Consider the following 17,192-nt stretch of genomic DNA (forward strand, 5'->3'; position numbering starts at 1 on the left):
TAAGGGTCGATGGTTCGAATCTCAAAAACTTTAAATATAAACATAGAATAGATCATTCACCATTTTAAAGGTCATTCTGAAAGCAACTCATTGGCAAAAACGTAACTCAGTGGTCTTAATCCGTTCCATAATGGTGGCATTTTGGTGAAAAATGATATAATTTACGGTACACCCTGTATTTCCTGAGCTGTTTGCGTTATCTTTATTCAGATTCGTGAGATAGCAACACGTGTCTATAGACTTGAAATGTTGCATGCAGCAAGCGACATGTATTATACTAAACGAAATTTAATAAAGAATGGGTTAATAATTTATATGCACAATTACATTTTTGTACAATTGTTGCGAAAGGGATTTGGTAAACCCTTAGTCAAAAATACACGTAACATAATAACTACAGCAACACGCATTTGCCTCCTTCGAATAGATATTTTTTTTTCTCAAATAATTTTCCTTATTCGACTGATACATATATAAAGAAGCGAGTATAATCTGAGCTAGCAAAAAGTGTGTTTCAATTTACACTACAATGATGTCACTTTCAACTTGTACAAGTGTAATGGTACAAGTGGAAAGTGACATATTGCAGTGTAAATTGAAACCCTTTCAGACTTTAAAGATCCGTCTAGAAATAAAACAAAGGCAGAAAACAATTTCAGATTACTCTTAAACTTAATATGTAAGGATTTACGAATTGGCCTTTATAACAAAAAATAGAAACAAGAAATAAATGTACTGTTCAAAGACGTAGCTATAGTAGGAAGGGTTAATTCCATGTGAACTGGGGTTTACCCCAGTTCATCTTTATCTTAGTGCAGCTTTTTGGATCTCTTTAGGCGAACATGACTCCAGATTCCAGGAGTAAGTCTGTGACAGCGTCAGATTTCAGACGCTGCACCAAAAGAAAGGTGAAATGTAGTTAAACTCAAAATTCACATTCTGAGACACCATGAACATTCAGATACAACTTCAGATAATAAGAAACGCGGGTTTTTATTTTTGTTTTAGATATTTATCACTTATTGATGGCAAATGTCCATATTCCTGTCAAAAGTGACTTTCCTGATTGATTCTAAATTGGTTGATATTGTTTCGTAACGTGTGAAATAGGTAAATAACTAACTGGCATTCGGAATCGAAAAGTATGCTAATTTCTTTAAGGAAACAGTTTGCGGTAAATATGAAGAACCAGTTTTAAGACGGGTAACTTAACTCATTCCTATTGCAGAATATATTACAAATATATAAAATGTAACTTATTTAGAACTAGAGTTAGTTAATTTGTAGCCATTATGAAGGCCATAATGAAATAATGTATCAAATGCTGTATGTTTATTTTTCTCCATTGCAAGTTCAGTGCTGAACCTGGCTATGAATTTATTTTCACCGAAGAGTTTTGCAAATCCTAATTTAAATATCCTATTTAAATGTATCCAACTCTCTCTAAGTACTTTTTAGCATTATTGACGATTATTTAACAAAAAAATCCACTCGAATAAATCATAAAAATAATTTTTATAAACATCGTACTCACGATCTTGCAAAATTATGCTTTCAACAAATGATGAAATGGGGTTTTTATCATTATTTACATGTTGAAACCCATGGTCGGTTCGTTGGTCTGTAGTATATTCGTGGTTATTTTACCGCAAGGCATAGCCACCGAGGGGATCTAAGGGGTTCGGACCTCCCCCTTAATTTCCAACTTTCTTCAATTAATTTTAAAGGAAACTATTATTATTATTTAAATAATTAACTATGGCTGACATGTACTGCTGAAAGATCGTTCTCAATGTTGAAACTCGTCAAGAACTTAGTCTTCTTGACCCCTCTCTCCAAAAAAATTATTTCCTGGATATTTTCTTGGTTTACGGATTGATTGTTTTACAGTTGACTAGGAGAGCACCGGTGATCATTTTCTTCCATCCAGGAGGATTTGTGACCGGAACAGGCAACAATATCTGGACAGGTCCTCAGTACTTCCTGGATCAGGATATTGTCTTCGTTACTTTCAACTATAGGCTCAGCGCCTTTGGTAAGTTGGACTCAATACACCTGATATTACACTAAAACAACAGCATGAACTTAATGGTTTATCCATCTATTATCAGACAAAAGTTTTTCCGGTTACTAAACGTTATTTTTTCACAAAAAATCAATTTCAACAAATGCAGTTTCACTTATCAATCGTATAATAATCTTTTCCTTGATTGAAAGACGTTGTAAACTTAGTTGAAAATCTTAGTAAATATCTATAGATAACTGAATTTAATAGAAGACCCTGATGAAGGGAAAATACATTTGTTTTCATAATATTTACTTGGAACTTTATCACTTTGCTTGCAATGCGGAAACTTGATGCAGCTGTTATTGTATTATAATATAACCTGTGATGTAACCAGTGATATATTTGACTTGGGTCACTTGGCTTATCTGTGAAAGCTGATAATAGCCATTAGTAATATTGGAAGTAAATAAAATCCTAGCTTTAAGTAAAAAATGAACATGCTTATATATGAAGTACAATTTGAAGAAAAACAATCTACGATTATTAATGTACTCTACTCTCGAAAAATATTATCTATTGCTGAATATATAACAATCAAAATATGAATTGATGAAACAACTCAGTTGAAATACTCAGTAAAGTTTATGGTGTTAAAATACGATAAAATATATATAGCTTGATTTTTGTCATTGATTTCAATTCATTCAAAGGAATAATCAAGTATCAATGGCATATTTTTTTGAGAATCTTGCTCAAAGTATACCTCATTCGTTCTCATACTCACCAATAGGTATTAACGAACAATCAAATAATCATGTGCTTTTTGCCCTTGCAAAACCGCCCAACTCTTAAAAAGCATTATATTTCATTTTAAAGAAGTTAATACAAAAATATATCATACTGTAATTTCTCTCATCCTTTTTTTGAAGTTCTGTGAAAACTTGCAAGCCCCTATCGAACTTTTTAAAATTACAAAGCTAATTACGTTAATGGCACGTAATTGACAAATTACATTCTTAGACAGGGGGCCAAAATTAACAGACTCCATAAACACAGTACCACTAAAGTAGCTTTGGTGATAAGAGTTGATTCAATGTGATTGTTAAGTTTAGCCCCATTTCACCTCTCTCTTAGTGCAGCGTCTGGAATTAGCAGTTTTCACAGATTTTGCTCCTGGACTCAGAAATCAACCCATCCCACCATAGCTAAGTTATTTGCAGAAGACTTGGTTGCTCCACCGCGGTTGGGTATCGTGTCTGAAACATTATAGTGCACTCAATTGTGCACCTGATGAGACAATGTGAAAACCTTCACCTAGTTTACACCAAAACAAAACGATGTAGATACAAAGTTCATTTTGAGCTTCTCTTACACCGATTTGGACTTCTTCAGACAAACATGACTCCAGATTCCAGGAGTCAAGAAGTCTGTGACGCCGTCGATTTCAGACTCTACATTAAGAGAGAGGTGAAATGGAGCTAAACGCATCATTGACAAAGGACTATTGTTGAACTCTTATTCTCTGTTGATACATCATGACCATCATCTACATTCTTTGTGACTCTGTTGCGTATTCCAGAAAATAATGACAGTCAAAATGATATGATGTTGGGCCAAAGACTGTAAAATATCTCAAGAATTTTTGTTGTTGAGTTAACGTTGCTCGGATTTTGAGTGTTAATCCCGTGAAGGACTAGTATATGATTCTAAGATTTAGGATCATGGCATTCTGATCGAAGATTTCAATTCACCGTAACCTGAATCTGATGACCGATAGCGGAATTAAATGGTCTGCTATTCTAGCAGTTCGTGGAGATATCTTAATATCATCAGCCGTAAACTGCAGACTACAGTTCTGACAGATATGACACCGTTGATGAACAACAAGAAGATCAGAGGTACCAAAAATGGTTTTGAAGCATTAAAAGATTGTTAGCCAAATCCAGAATACACTACAATAAATTTTATTTTGATCACTTCTAAAATGAATATTATTCAGCAAATAAGATTAAAAGGAAGTATAAAGGTCGGAAGCTTCCTTCAAAACATGTGGTATATCTAGCTTTCCAAACCTTTTCGGAATCAAGGTACTATTGTAACCTCTTAGCTCAACCGCAGGATAATCTAAATCTACGTTGAAAATTAATTTTAGGTAGTTCAACAAACTCTTATAAAGCATGTATGCTGGTATGGAGTGATAATATAAAAAAACTCTCTAATAAAAAACTGAAACACTCCGTTATATTGTCATTTTCTAAAGATTTCTCTTTTGGTGCCACTAACAACATTTAAGTTCTTCAAACAATTAATTTTAACTATTTACTATTTAACCTTGCAATGTTAGAAACCGTACAACGCTTTAAAACAAAGTATTTTTTCAATTATAACATTTTACGACAACAGTGTCAGTTTGACTCCAGAGGGTTAATTGAATTGAATTATCTATCACAACTGAAAGGTGTGTTTGTCTGTGATACAATGCAAACATTAGAAACTAGTACACCATGCAAAGTCTTTGAGTCACGCAAAGAATAATGATCAATAATGAGAAAAGTTAATAAGAAGTAAGATTTCAATCTATATTGATTGTACGTTTCAAAACTTCTCAAAGATATGTAATAACATTATATTGTAGTGAGCCAGGAGGAAGATAAACAGAGCAATCTAAAAGATCTGTTAAGCTTCTCTACTCTGGCCTTTTTGAAGAAGTTCCAGTTCTTCAGTAGTAGTTCTTCAGCCTTGTCTCCTCAAGGAGTATAATCATTTGAATGAATAATCATAATCACTACACAAATAATCATTGAATCAGGGCTGGTTGCCTCCTTTACTGTGACTTGATGCCAGCGTAAGACTTTAGTCTCTTTTCTTGCTAATACATCACATGCTACTTTCACATGAATGTCTTAATACAATGAACAGATACCATCTTTTTTAAATAAAGCTTCCATAGCTGTCCTGTGGGAAACCGTCAAGGTTCTCGGTGTTAGCTTTCAAGTAGTTCTTTGGCAAGTCCCAGTCCCCGGATAACTGGTCCGTGAGTTCTTCATGGGGTGTCTTCTCTCTCCTTTACTTTTCCTTTAAGGAATGCAGTGTTCCTCCAGCATCCTCGTTTTGGTTCTATCAGGAATGTGGAGACCTCTATGCTGCTAATTGAACATTTCTTCCAGCTCCTGCTCTTCCCGGTACCCTTAAGGGGTCAACCAATCTTCTTTGAGACTATATTTCTACATCACATCAAAACTTATGACAGGAGAATTCAGTGATAGTATTGCTGCTTGACTACTGGACAAAATGACCACGTCCCCTTTCCTGTAATTTCTTTTGACGCTGAATTCTGTACAGTCTATTCAAACAATTTGTTGGAATTCATCTATAGTATACTATATTTATTCCCATTACACATAATATAGATATGGCGGGAAGGATTGATTCAGTGTAAAAGTAGAGTTTAGTCCTAGCTCATCTTTTTCTAAGTGAAGCTTGTGGAATCCGAAGCTGTTTTAGACTTGACTCCCGGAATCTGGAGTCGTGATCGTCTGAAGAGATTCAAAAAACATCAGAAACATCTAGACTATAAATATAGACGTTGTACTAATAAGAAGTTGAACTGGAGCTACAATTAACATTCACAATACCAATTAATCTTAATTGTATATAATGTACACTTAACAAATCCTATGACCAGTAGAGATCCAGCAGAACACCCATAACTGCAGTCGGGCAGGATCTCATTACTTTTATGGTTGCTTTAACAATAATGGTCACACATTCCTGCCTTTGCACGTTTATGTTACTTTGACTTAATTTAAGCCCAGTAATATATGAGGTGCTTCGCTTCGCTATGAATTTATCCATCCGCTTTATTCTTCTTGGGCTTAATGATATCCCTGAAAACTCCTTATCTAAGAAGAAGTGGGTTTTGTTAGCAACAATTTCATTTCGTTTCTACAAGGTATATATTTAATTGTATGCCTACGTTTGTGAAATATAAAATACTTAGTGACTGTAAGCCTATCTTCTATTTCAGTACCTTATCTCCTTAATTTTGAAATGCAGGTTTCCCTTTAATATTTGTAGTTGCAAATCTACAAAGCTTTCAAAAATAGTTTTACAGGTTTTCTAAGCATGGGAGACTCTGTGATACCTGGCAATTATGGACTCAAAGACCAGCTAGAGGTCTTGAAGTGGGTCAGACAGAACATTGCAGCCTTCGGAGGTGATCCGGACTGTGTAACTCTGTTCGGTTACAGTGCTGGAGCTTCGTCTATACAGATGCACATGCTCTCTCCACTGTCCAGGGGTGAGTTTATAAGCGAAATAACTTTGGGCATGGCAGTCTGACTTAGGTGTACATAAATAATTCTTCTTCTTGCATAAGGTTCTCGTACATGAACGAGTTATAGATGAGACGCTTTGAAAGCGACCTGTTAAGTGAACAGTGCGGGCGGGGAGGGGGTGTGAGAGAGAGAGGGGGGGGACAAGAAGCGCGGAATCACTTCCCCCTGTACATTCCTGCCTAATAACAACAGCTGTTAACAATGAATATTTGTTAAAAATATTTGTTATTCCATAACAACAAGAATAACAAAACATAACGTGATGCTCCAAAACGCCAACGCAGGGAAGCAAAGCACTCGGTTCCCACTTGTCTCTTGTGAAGGAAGTAGATCGAGAAATTTAAGAGGGGGTGGCGGTAGGCGTGGTCGAGCTCCTGCTCCTCCCTCCCCCTATGCGCAAGGAATCTTCGCGCAGGTCGCTTTCAAAGCGGCTCATCTATAGTAGAGTTGCTTTCCTATAGTATCTGTCAGATTTCTAATCATGTAATGGCTCATAGTAGACGAACATGGTTCTGAGCAAATGCTACGTATTTTCCGAACGACGGAGCATTGCCAGCTTTTCACTATTTTGTTTTTTCTAGGCTGACTTTTATGGAATTGAAAATGACAAGTAGGGTAGTCTTTGCTGTAGATGGAGCTTATATTGGTCACTGTTAAATTACATTGAAATACAAAACCAATATTTAATACATTTTATTGTGAGGCCTTTCGATATCCAAGATACCTTCATCAGACACATCACAAAATAAATACAAGAAGTAAATTTTGTATTTATTTACTTTTGTATTTATTTTGTGATGTGTCTGATGAAGGTATATTGGATATCGAAAGGCCTCACAATAAAATGTATTAAATATTGGTTTTGTATTTTAATGTAATTTAGGGTAGTCTTTGATTACTATACTGCGTTAGAAATGTATTGCCATGTTAAACATATTTTTCAATTTGGCCGATGAATACAACATTAGAATCTATAACAGTTTGCAGAATCTCTTTCTTACATGGGGTTTTCAACTGACAAAATGAATAATTCGTTTTCATCAAGTTAATAGCCCAGACTCAGCAAGTTATCGTGAGAACGTTAATTATTTCAACGGTTGGTAACAATTACAGGCTTATTCCACCGAGTTATCACGTCCAGCTGCAGTGCTACCACACCTGCAGTGATAGTCAGAGACCCGGCCAGCCTGTCTCGCAGGTATGCCAACATCCTCAACTGTCCCATCCAGACTTCCCACCAAATCAGAGCCTGTCTTTTGCAGAAATCTGTGGAGGATCTCTTGGAAGCCACGACACTAATTAGGGCAAGTAAATTAGCATACGTTATTCAGCTAACATGGAATAATACATATGTAACTTTTAAGTTGAACATTGTTTTTTATTTTACATATTATGTAACTTCAAACCAAGAGCCAAACCGACCAATTTATAATGTTCACTATGTAAGGTACAAATTCTACATCGCCATCAGTTGATTTGTAAAAATTATCCAAGACGACTGTTTCAACCTCTCCATCAGTACTTGTATTGTTCATATATTTTGTGTAAAAACCTGAGGGTACAGATGTGAGACTTGAGGTACTCCTTGTGCATATTTTTCATTACTTTGTGTAAGTTAGTCAGAGAAATAAAATAAAGAGTTGTCTTTCTCTCTTTCTAGGCTACTGTGTCATTTATCTGATAAACATTGCTGCATATGCTATCTAAATTGTAAACAGCACGCTCAGATTAATCTTTCAAAATTTCAGATTAGAATTCAATGGATTCCTTTTAACTTTTATGTTTGATATACTTTACTTTTTATTGCTAAATTTTATCAATTTCAAACATACAAATTAAATTTGAGTAATTATCTGAAACCACAAATTAGTTGAGACTACTCGTATCTAAGCAGATGCTTTACTACCAAAATGTACTCATTTCCATATAATGCATTCTATTTTTCTTGATATTATTGCATTTTTTCCAAATCTACATATTTTTCAATTTTTAAAATTTAGTGTTATAAGCTTTGGATTATTTTTGATTTGAATGACAGTTTTCACGATGGTAAATATTTATTATTATTGTTATTATTAATTGCTTCGTTTATATTGTCGGCTGCCCTATATTGTTTGTACTATTGAGTTTGTAAATAAACATTTATCACTTTATTGGCTGAGCTGTAGCAAAGCCTATGAATTGAGGAGCTGTAAATTATTTTTCTGTCTGTCTGTCTACCCGCTCGATATCTCGAAAAAGAAGTGACCTACAGACTTGAAATTTTGCATGAAGCTTCATTTATACGAAGGCAATTTTTTTTACGTAGGGTGCATTTGCGCACGGAGTGTGGGACTCCCTTGCGGACTACCCACTAAACCCCCTACGGGCCGTGGAGGGCCCAGGCCGGAACCCTTTCGGATGACATCTTGCCTGGTCCGTGTCAATACTGAGTTCGAAGATCGTGCAAGTCACTGCATAGAATTTAGCTGAACGTTATCTAATAAAATGTTACATTGATCTGATGGGTAACCATAGCAACGAGAAAATAACATAAAAATAAACTTGTAAATAAGCTGAGTAAAATAAAATAACTTGTAACATGTGACATATAATTAACACGTGTAGCTTATTAATACAGTAAACAGGAAAATAATAAAGTGGAAAGGCAATGTTAACAGTCGGAGGGGGGAATTTCGATTTCAGCGCACTCTTACTTTGTAATACTCTCCCCAATTCGTCAAAACTTTTATTATTTACATATCTTAGTGGTAAAATATGTTGAGAGATATTTGATATGTAGATTGTAAAATGTTCATGAACCTTCATTTCTACAAACATGAGTGGACAAACATGAGTTCATATTAGTGGTCCATATCCAACCATGTGATTCGGCTGAGTGTTATTGATGGCTATCGCTCAGTAGGCTCACACAGTTTCTCTCTCCTTTGTCTCTTTCTTGTGTTGGGATTAATAATTGTCATCTACAGTGATATATCAATGTGTTCCTACAGGACACACTCCAGGAACCATTCTCCCTGTTCGCTCCAGTCGTGGAAAGGCACAAAGGGAAGGACAGATTCCTGAGGGATGATCCTTTGAAGTTGTTCAAATCTCGCAAATTCGCACAAGTCCCTCTCATCACTGGGTTTACCCGGGACGAGTTCAACTGGAGAGCTCAGTGTAAGAACAAATGAGTTAACATCTGCAGATTAAATATTATAAATAATCTTAATTCTTAGAGTTAAGTTGGCAGCGTCATAACTGACACCAAAGTCCCCGGTTCACACTGCACCCAAACATTGCTTACACAATTAACTTGTTTATTTGTTTAAAGTTTGTTATGAATGATGAAAAGTTTGATACAAGGATTTCAGACATTTGTCATCGTTATATATTACAAAATGTATAACAGTGTTTCAAGGATATAGATCAATAATATTTTCGGGTCGTAAGATAGTACATAAAAATGAAAGAAAAGGAAGACAAAAAAGGTAAAGAAAGTGGATCAAATGTGCCTGATACTACAATGTGATTTTAGAGTAATTGTGCTTCATATAATACTTTTCTTGAAAAAGTTCGTTTCAGTCGAAGGTCGTAACATAAAATTTGTAATATTACTAAAAAGATTTTTTGTTGCTCCAAAACATTGACTCATACAACAAAGTACAATAATTCAAAATATTTTCCTTCATAATTGAATTACAGTGTTTCTGAAACATGGGGTTGCTGCAGATGGTGTTCATGTTAAAAAGTAATGTTTTATTTATTGAATATCGGTGATAACGATACGACGAGCATAAGTTGTAGTGTTTTTTATTCAATGATACTTTACTGATTCTTTAACACCTTCACTGCGGCTCTATACCAAATGATCTTATAGCGCACGCGCTCTATTTCGTCTGCCACAGTCAACATTTTTATATAACCTTTTCATATTGTATATACATTTTTATTTCCATAGTCCTAACTGATTTATTCTTTTGTTTTAGACCTTTTGACAAACTCCACATATGTGTATCGTTTGAATAATGAGTTCGACGAGATCGCGCCCTGGGAGTTCCAATACCCAAGAGATCCTCGACCGGTCTCGCGAAGAATTAGTTCCGCATTCAAAAAGTTCTACTTCGACAACCAGCCTGTGAGCAACTACACCGAGGAGCAGCTTGGATGGGTGAGACACTAAACACACTCAAGCATTTTAAAGCATTGTGTGCGTGAGTGTTTGTGTGATGCTTGTGTGCAAGCACCACTTAATGTGAGTGTTGAGTTTAGCTCCTGTTCACGTTCCTCTTAGTGGAACACAAATTTGACGCTCTCACAGACTTGACTCCTGGAATATTCCAGGAATCAAGTCTGTGATCCAAAAAGGTAAGCGACAAAGTTTCTATGAACCTTTTTGGATACACATGCGTACATGCCTGGCTTTAATAATGATGTTACTTGTGTAGTTCAAATTTTGACCTGAACATTGTATTGAAATCCCTTAGCAGAAATGGGTACGAGTGCGTTTCAAAGATTTTTTTGGAAATTTACTGACAAAAGGTTAGAAAATCTTAGTTTCAGTACATAATGCAGAATTATAGGTCACGTTTCATGTAGTACTGTATAACGATAATACTTTTTTTCCAGTTGTATGCAGACTCTCCTTATCATCTTTTCTGTATGGCAAGCAGCCCAACTAATCGCAGAGAAGAGCTCTGCTCCAGTTTACTTCTACAAGTTTGACTTTGAGGGAAGGTACAGCTACCGATACCGACTTGGCACACAGATCCCTTACGGTACGTGTTATTTAATTACTTCCATCACAATTTAAACTTTTCGTGACCAAAAAAGGTGTATACACATCGAATATACCGTCCCTCCTTCCTTTGTCACCATCTTGTTTCTGCCGTGACGATCGCCATTTACTATTAGCCTCTGGTCAGTTCTATTTGGTTGGCCGGTGGGTGCAGACCTATTGAGATCTGTAGTTCAGTTTTAATAAGTACTGTTTACTTTTTATTTAGTGCATGTTTTAGAGTTAGTGTGGATGACTGTTGTTGTTCCTGCCACAACGCTCTGGTATGTTTTGTTTACTTTAACCTAGATCTTAGTCATGCATTAGTTTAGTCATTACCTGAAGAAGACATCAGATTGCAGATCTCGAAACGTAGTGTTACTGATTGTATTGTATCACTGAACGATAGCAAATTTCCGGAAAAATCCTCTTTCCTTCACAATTTAATGTAATTACTGTTTCCCTTGACAGGTGTTGGACATCATGATGACTTGATTTATTTGATTTACATTTCACCCTGGTTCCCCCTCTTCAACCAAACCGACCCCGAGGCTTACATGGTCCACACGATGACCTCTATTTATGCCAACTTCGCACATTTTGGGTGAGTTTCTTAAGTCGTACCATTTCGTAAAAATGTACTAAAATCTTCTGAGTTAGTGGAGCTAATTTAATTTTGAAATAGTAATGGCAGAGTTTACATATTTATACTCAAAATATCACTGAGGTATCTCCTCGCAGGTCCTCAGATAGATCTAAAAATATTTACGATCAAGAACTAAATTTCCCAATGGCGCAGTGTAGCGGGTACGACGGTTATCGCAAGATAAGGGAATCAAGCAACGTCGAGCGTGGTTGCTGCTTGGATGGGTGACCGCTGAGCGATCCTGTCCTTGCAAGCAGCCCGCCTGCCCGGCCGTTTGTGGATGTAAGCCGTTGGTCCTCAGGTTAAGTGTTAGAGTGGGCCAACTTTGCGTGTAAAATAAGACACTCTTTGACTTTTTCTTTACTTTAAATAACAATAGTTTCTGTTAACTGATTTTATTTATGTCTCCCCAGAGTCCCCACTCTCCCAGACTCCACCACACAATGGTACCCGATGACCAAGAACACTCTTCAACACCTGAACATCGCCAAGCCTCCAACTATGAAGCCGGGACTTCCCTACCCTGACCGCATGCAAGTCTGGGACTCTCTGCTGCCCATAGACGGACCTTACCATCAGATCTTCTACTGATGTTGCTGTTTACTGATAAGGACGTGAAAAAAAACACAAATATTTGTTATTTATTTAATAATTTTATTATTATTAAAATGTTTTTAATAAATCGTTTCTTTCTATCAAACTATAATGTCCTTGAATTATTGATTGCAATCCACATTGAAAGGAACAAAACAAGCTCAAATTTCTGAAATGTAACATTAACTCTTAAGAGTCGATTTTACTAGTGGCTATCTTGATTTTAATCTTATAAGGACCTGAAACACACCCATTTACACCCATACATATGGGACCTGAAGAAGAGATCAGATTGCAGATTTCGAAACGCAGTGATACTGATTGGAATGTATCACTGAACAATTCAAAAACTCTCCAGGAATCCTGTTTCCTTCAGAGTTAAATGTTATTACTGTTTCCTTGAGGGAAGTTCAACATCATGATGTCTTGATTTATTTAATTTACAACTCACCCTGGTGCCAATTTTTCAACCATTTTATCAACATTTATTTTTATTCTTAATTTACCAGAGATTTTTAGTTTTTAATATTTATATTACTTATTCTAAAAAAACATTTTTAAGTTTGTCTTTTTAATTTTTAAAAAGAATAAATTTTAAAGGTAACCCAAAAAGCGCTTTTCATGTGTATTAATAAGATTTAAAAAATGAAACACCTCTCCAAAAATAAGGCGTACAAATAATTGAACATTTTATTTTTAATCCTTAAGTTATGAGAGATTTTTATTTTTAATATTTACACTGCTTATTTTTTTAAATTGACTTTATCTTTTCAATTTTTAAAAAGAAAATATTTTAGAAGGAAACCTAAAAAGCGTTCAGGTGTGTATTAATAAGATTTAAGAAATGAAACAACTCCCATAGAATTATGAGCAAAAAGCGCGTACAAATAATTGAAGTCTGTAAATATTTTTCTAATGAGGTATAGCCCAAGATATTTTTACTACAGCTAGGTCTTAAAATGCCTTTGATGATGTTGGTGTTTCATCGAAGACGTAGTCGAGGGAGTCCAAAAGGTCCGGACCCTCACAATTTTCAATTATTTTAATTACTCTTTTAGTAAATGGTTATTAATATTTAAATAATTCAGTATTACTGACATGTACTGCTGAAAGATCGTTCTCAACACAGATATGTTTCAAGAACTTTTCTAGGAACAAAATGGGCCTTACATTCTGTCCACTTTGGGAAAATGCCAGTTGTCTTGACCCCCCAAAATGTTTACCTGGCTACGTCCTTGTGTTTCATGGATGGACCATATGCAGGGCAATGTCATCATCGGGTCAAGGATGACATGTTCAACTAAATATCTTTCGCAATAACCGTTGTGTTCATAACAAATAGGTAATGCAATAAATATAAACAGAACCTCTAGGGGAGATAGAATTCAAAAGCTGCAAAATTTGTGCAGTTCGATTCATTTTCAATGTGAGGTGCTTCGATCATGTGTCTTCCTCCCGAAATGCTGTCAGTTCGCCCACAATGGAAAAAGTATGAAGGCTCCTGACAAGGGAATGATCCACAAAGAGCTTGCGTAAGGTGAGCTGAATTACTTAAGCGAGAGGCTCACTTCCCCAAAGTCAAGAATGAGTTTGGGAGGAGAATCTTCTCCTACTTTGGCCCTAAGTTGTAAATGGCCTCCCCGAGACCTGGAACGTTGTACTGTACCTGTATTTACGAATAAGTTGAAAAATATGACTGTACAATAATTATTCAGAAGTCAGAAATCCTTTATTCGGAAATATACAATACAAAACCCAGACACCAAAAATGGCGTGTGTGGGCATCATAGCTACTCAGTAGTTAAACTATTTTTCATTCTATGTGTGCCTACTTCCATATTAGTATTCCAAATCGTATCCCTAATACTACAACCAATACATACCAATTCATACATTCTCAGTATTCTACATTACCTCTATCACACACACACACACACACACACACACACACACACACACACACACACACACACACACACACACACACACACACACACACACACACACACACACACACACACCACACACACACACACACACACACACACACACACACACACACACACACACACACACACACACACACACACACACACACACACACACACACACACACACACACACACACACACACACACACACACACACACACACACACACACACACACACACACACACACACACACACAAATATATAAACACTTCATAAACAGCAATAACAATAAATAGAATATTATACCTAAATAACAATTAATAGAATCTTACATCTAAATAACAATAACAATAAACAAAATAGAAAAGTAACAAAGCCTAATTAACTCATCGTGCAAAAAGAATGTTATAATTGACAAATAAATAGAACACAATAATATTACCGCTAGAGCACACAACAGCTCTCATGGTTATCACACAGTCAAGACCATGTACCGATTTTCCTCAGCGTACCCTACCTTTTGTTTGGAAGCAGAAATACTTTCAGCTAAACTTTACCAAACTTGGAATTCAATAATTAAGCAACAAATATACACAATAAATTATATATAACAACTATAAATAAACTATAAAAACGTAAAACAAATATAAACTCTGACAGAACATAACAACAATATAAACTCTGACAGAACATAACAACAATAATAAATTATGAAATTAGTGAACAATAAAATGCAATAGCAACTCAATTCATTACTCTAACAAATATTTCAGCAATAAACAACAAATAGCACTATTTGATTTTAACAAGATATTAGACTATAAATATCAACAAATAAATTATTCGTTTTGTTTGAAATGGTTGTTAAGTTTTTACTTAGACTATAGGTTTTATATTTTATGTATATTCGTCTATGATGTAAATAGGGTAAGATGATATGAGTTGTTCCAGAGAGCAGTTGTACTGAGAAACGCTTGCAATAAAGGGCAATTTTATTTATTAATTGCAAGCCGTTCTTAACCAAACAAATAAAAATTTTGCTATTTTGGGAAGAGTTGATTTAATGTGAATAGTAGTTTTATATCCAACTCACCTTTCCGTTAGTGCACCATGTGAAATCTGATGGGACAATGACAATACCTCTATAATTTGTAGTCTAAGTGTCTCTGTTGTCGAACTACTCGTATGTAAAGAGTTCATTTTGAGCTTCTCCTTCGCCGACTTTTATTCGATCTGAGATTCTATCAGTGAAGTCTGTGACAGCGTAATGTTCCAGATGCTGCACTAAGAGGAAGGTGAACTGGACTTTAACTACACAAACTAAAGTGGTTTAGCATCCATAAACCAAAATGGTTCAGCATTCACAAACCAAAATGGTTCAGCATTCACAAACCAAAATGTTTAGAATTCTAAAACCAAAATGGTTCAGCATTCACAAACCAAAATGGTTTAGCATTCACAAACCGAAATTGTTTAACATTCACAAACCAAAATGATTTAGAATTCTAAAACCGAAATGGTTTAGAATTCTAAAACCGAAATGGTTTAGCATTCACAAACCAAAATGGTTTAGAATTCTAAAACCGAAATGGTTTAGCATTCAGAAACTGAAATTGTTTTAAATTCATAAACCAAAATGGTTTAGCATTCACAAACCAAAATTGTTTAGCATCCATAAACCAAAATGGTTTAGTATTCACAAACCAAAATGGTTTAGAGTTCTAAAACCAAAATGGTTTAGCATCCATAAACCAAAATGGTTTAGCATTCACAACCCAAAATGGTTTAGCATTCACAAACCAAAATGGCCAAAATCTGTTGAAGGTGGGAAGAAATGAAGCAGTATCATCAGTGTAAAGATACAAACTTATAGCAGCGAATTACGTCACAGTTAATTACTACATCTTTGTTCTTTAATGTTTATCGAAAATTGATTATATTTATAGCATATTTATTCTCAAAGAAAGACGGACAAAAGCAGACAAATTTAACTTTCTTATTACGTGAGCTCTAATGTAAAGTAGACCTATTTATTAGCAACGTCCACCATGTAAAGTTATCTTAGGATAAAAACAAGTTTTATACAGACATAGGCTGGGAAATTTAAACAGCGACCGTGAGAAAACTGGTGAAGAAATGGGTTTAGACTTTATAAACGTGCATTACAATATCAATACAATACAATCGATAATTGATTAGCCTATCAAACTCTCCCCGCCCTACATAGTGAAATTAAAAACGAGTGTTCAGATTAAGGAACTTACCCAACGCCTCCAACTAAATGTTCTATAATGATAATAGAATTTCCGGAGTCTCTCTTTTTTCATGTACAGTTATATTCTCACCTGACGAAGAGGATAGATATCAATCCTAGAAACGTTGTGTTATACATTTTGTAACATATAACAATGGGAAATGTCCTTAATACTATTATGATTTTAAACCTTTCATCGTCATTAACAAACTTAGAACAAAGGTTTCCACGAAATATTGTGCAAGAATACAATAAACGTGTTACCCGCAGTGACAAATATGTATGAAGGAAATGCACCGACGATAAATGATAACATTGACTTCCAACAAAATATTTACTCTCGTAACACGATGACCTTGACATTGACATTGAGTGATTAGGTCATTGCTCTAATTGTGCAGTGTGAGATATTTGGGTTTGCCCAACAAATTTCTCGATCTATATTCCTCTCAGGCTCGCCTCGGAAAGGGAATTGGGCGAGTAAACACTAGGGCGGTAACAATTTGGTTTCAAGATAACGGATGTTAAATCAAATCAAATCAAATCACGTTTATTTCCACACACAAAAAGAAATGAAATACAAAATAAATCTTTATATTGAAATGATAATAAATGTAGCATTTGTATATTATCTAATTCATATAAAACATACAAAAGTATT

The 17,192-nt window shown here is 35.2% G+C and overlaps 2 protein-coding genes across 2 annotated transcripts in view; both read left to right on the plus strand.

Annotated features, from left to right (window-relative positions):
• The window catches only part of LOC124367252 (esterase E4-like), a 42,690-nt gene that overhangs the window by 3,551 nt on the left and 21,947 nt on the right, over positions 1 to 17,192 (plus strand). The gene's annotated exons all lie outside the window — the stretch shown is intronic.
• On the plus strand, positions 10,359 to 12,451 carry LOC124367254 (esterase E4-like). Its single transcript, XM_046823954.1, has 4 exons — positions 10,359 to 10,498; positions 10,957 to 11,105; positions 11,576 to 11,708; positions 12,164 to 12,451. The coding sequence occupies exons 2-4, from the start codon at positions 10,961 to 10,963 to the stop codon at positions 12,339 to 12,341; spliced, it is 456 nt and encodes a 151-aa protein (XP_046679910.1). The 5' UTR covers positions 10,359 to 10,498; positions 10,957 to 10,960; the 3' UTR covers positions 12,342 to 12,451.

This window comes from Homalodisca vitripennis, chromosome 8 (genome assembly GCF_021130785.1).
Source record: "Homalodisca vitripennis isolate AUS2020 chromosome 8, UT_GWSS_2.1, whole genome shotgun sequence".
NCBI classification, from domain to species: domain Eukaryota; kingdom Metazoa; phylum Arthropoda; class Insecta; order Hemiptera; family Cicadellidae; genus Homalodisca; species Homalodisca vitripennis.

What these genes read in the sequence shown, in the direction of transcription:
- LOC124367254 (XM_046823954.1), top strand. Translation starts at nt 10,961, where the DNA reads ATGCAGACTCTCCTTATCATCTTTTCTGTATGGCAAGCAGCCCAACTA. An exon ending in TGGCACACAGATCCCTTACG is followed by an intron (nt 11,106 to 11,575) that starts GTACGTGTTATT and finishes TTCCCTTGACAG; the next exon opens with GTGTTGGACATCATGATGAC. An exon ending in GCCAACTTCGCACATTTTGG is followed by an intron (nt 11,709 to 12,163) that starts GTGAGTTTCTTA and finishes ATGTCTCCCCAG; the next exon opens with AGTCCCCACTCTCCCAGACT.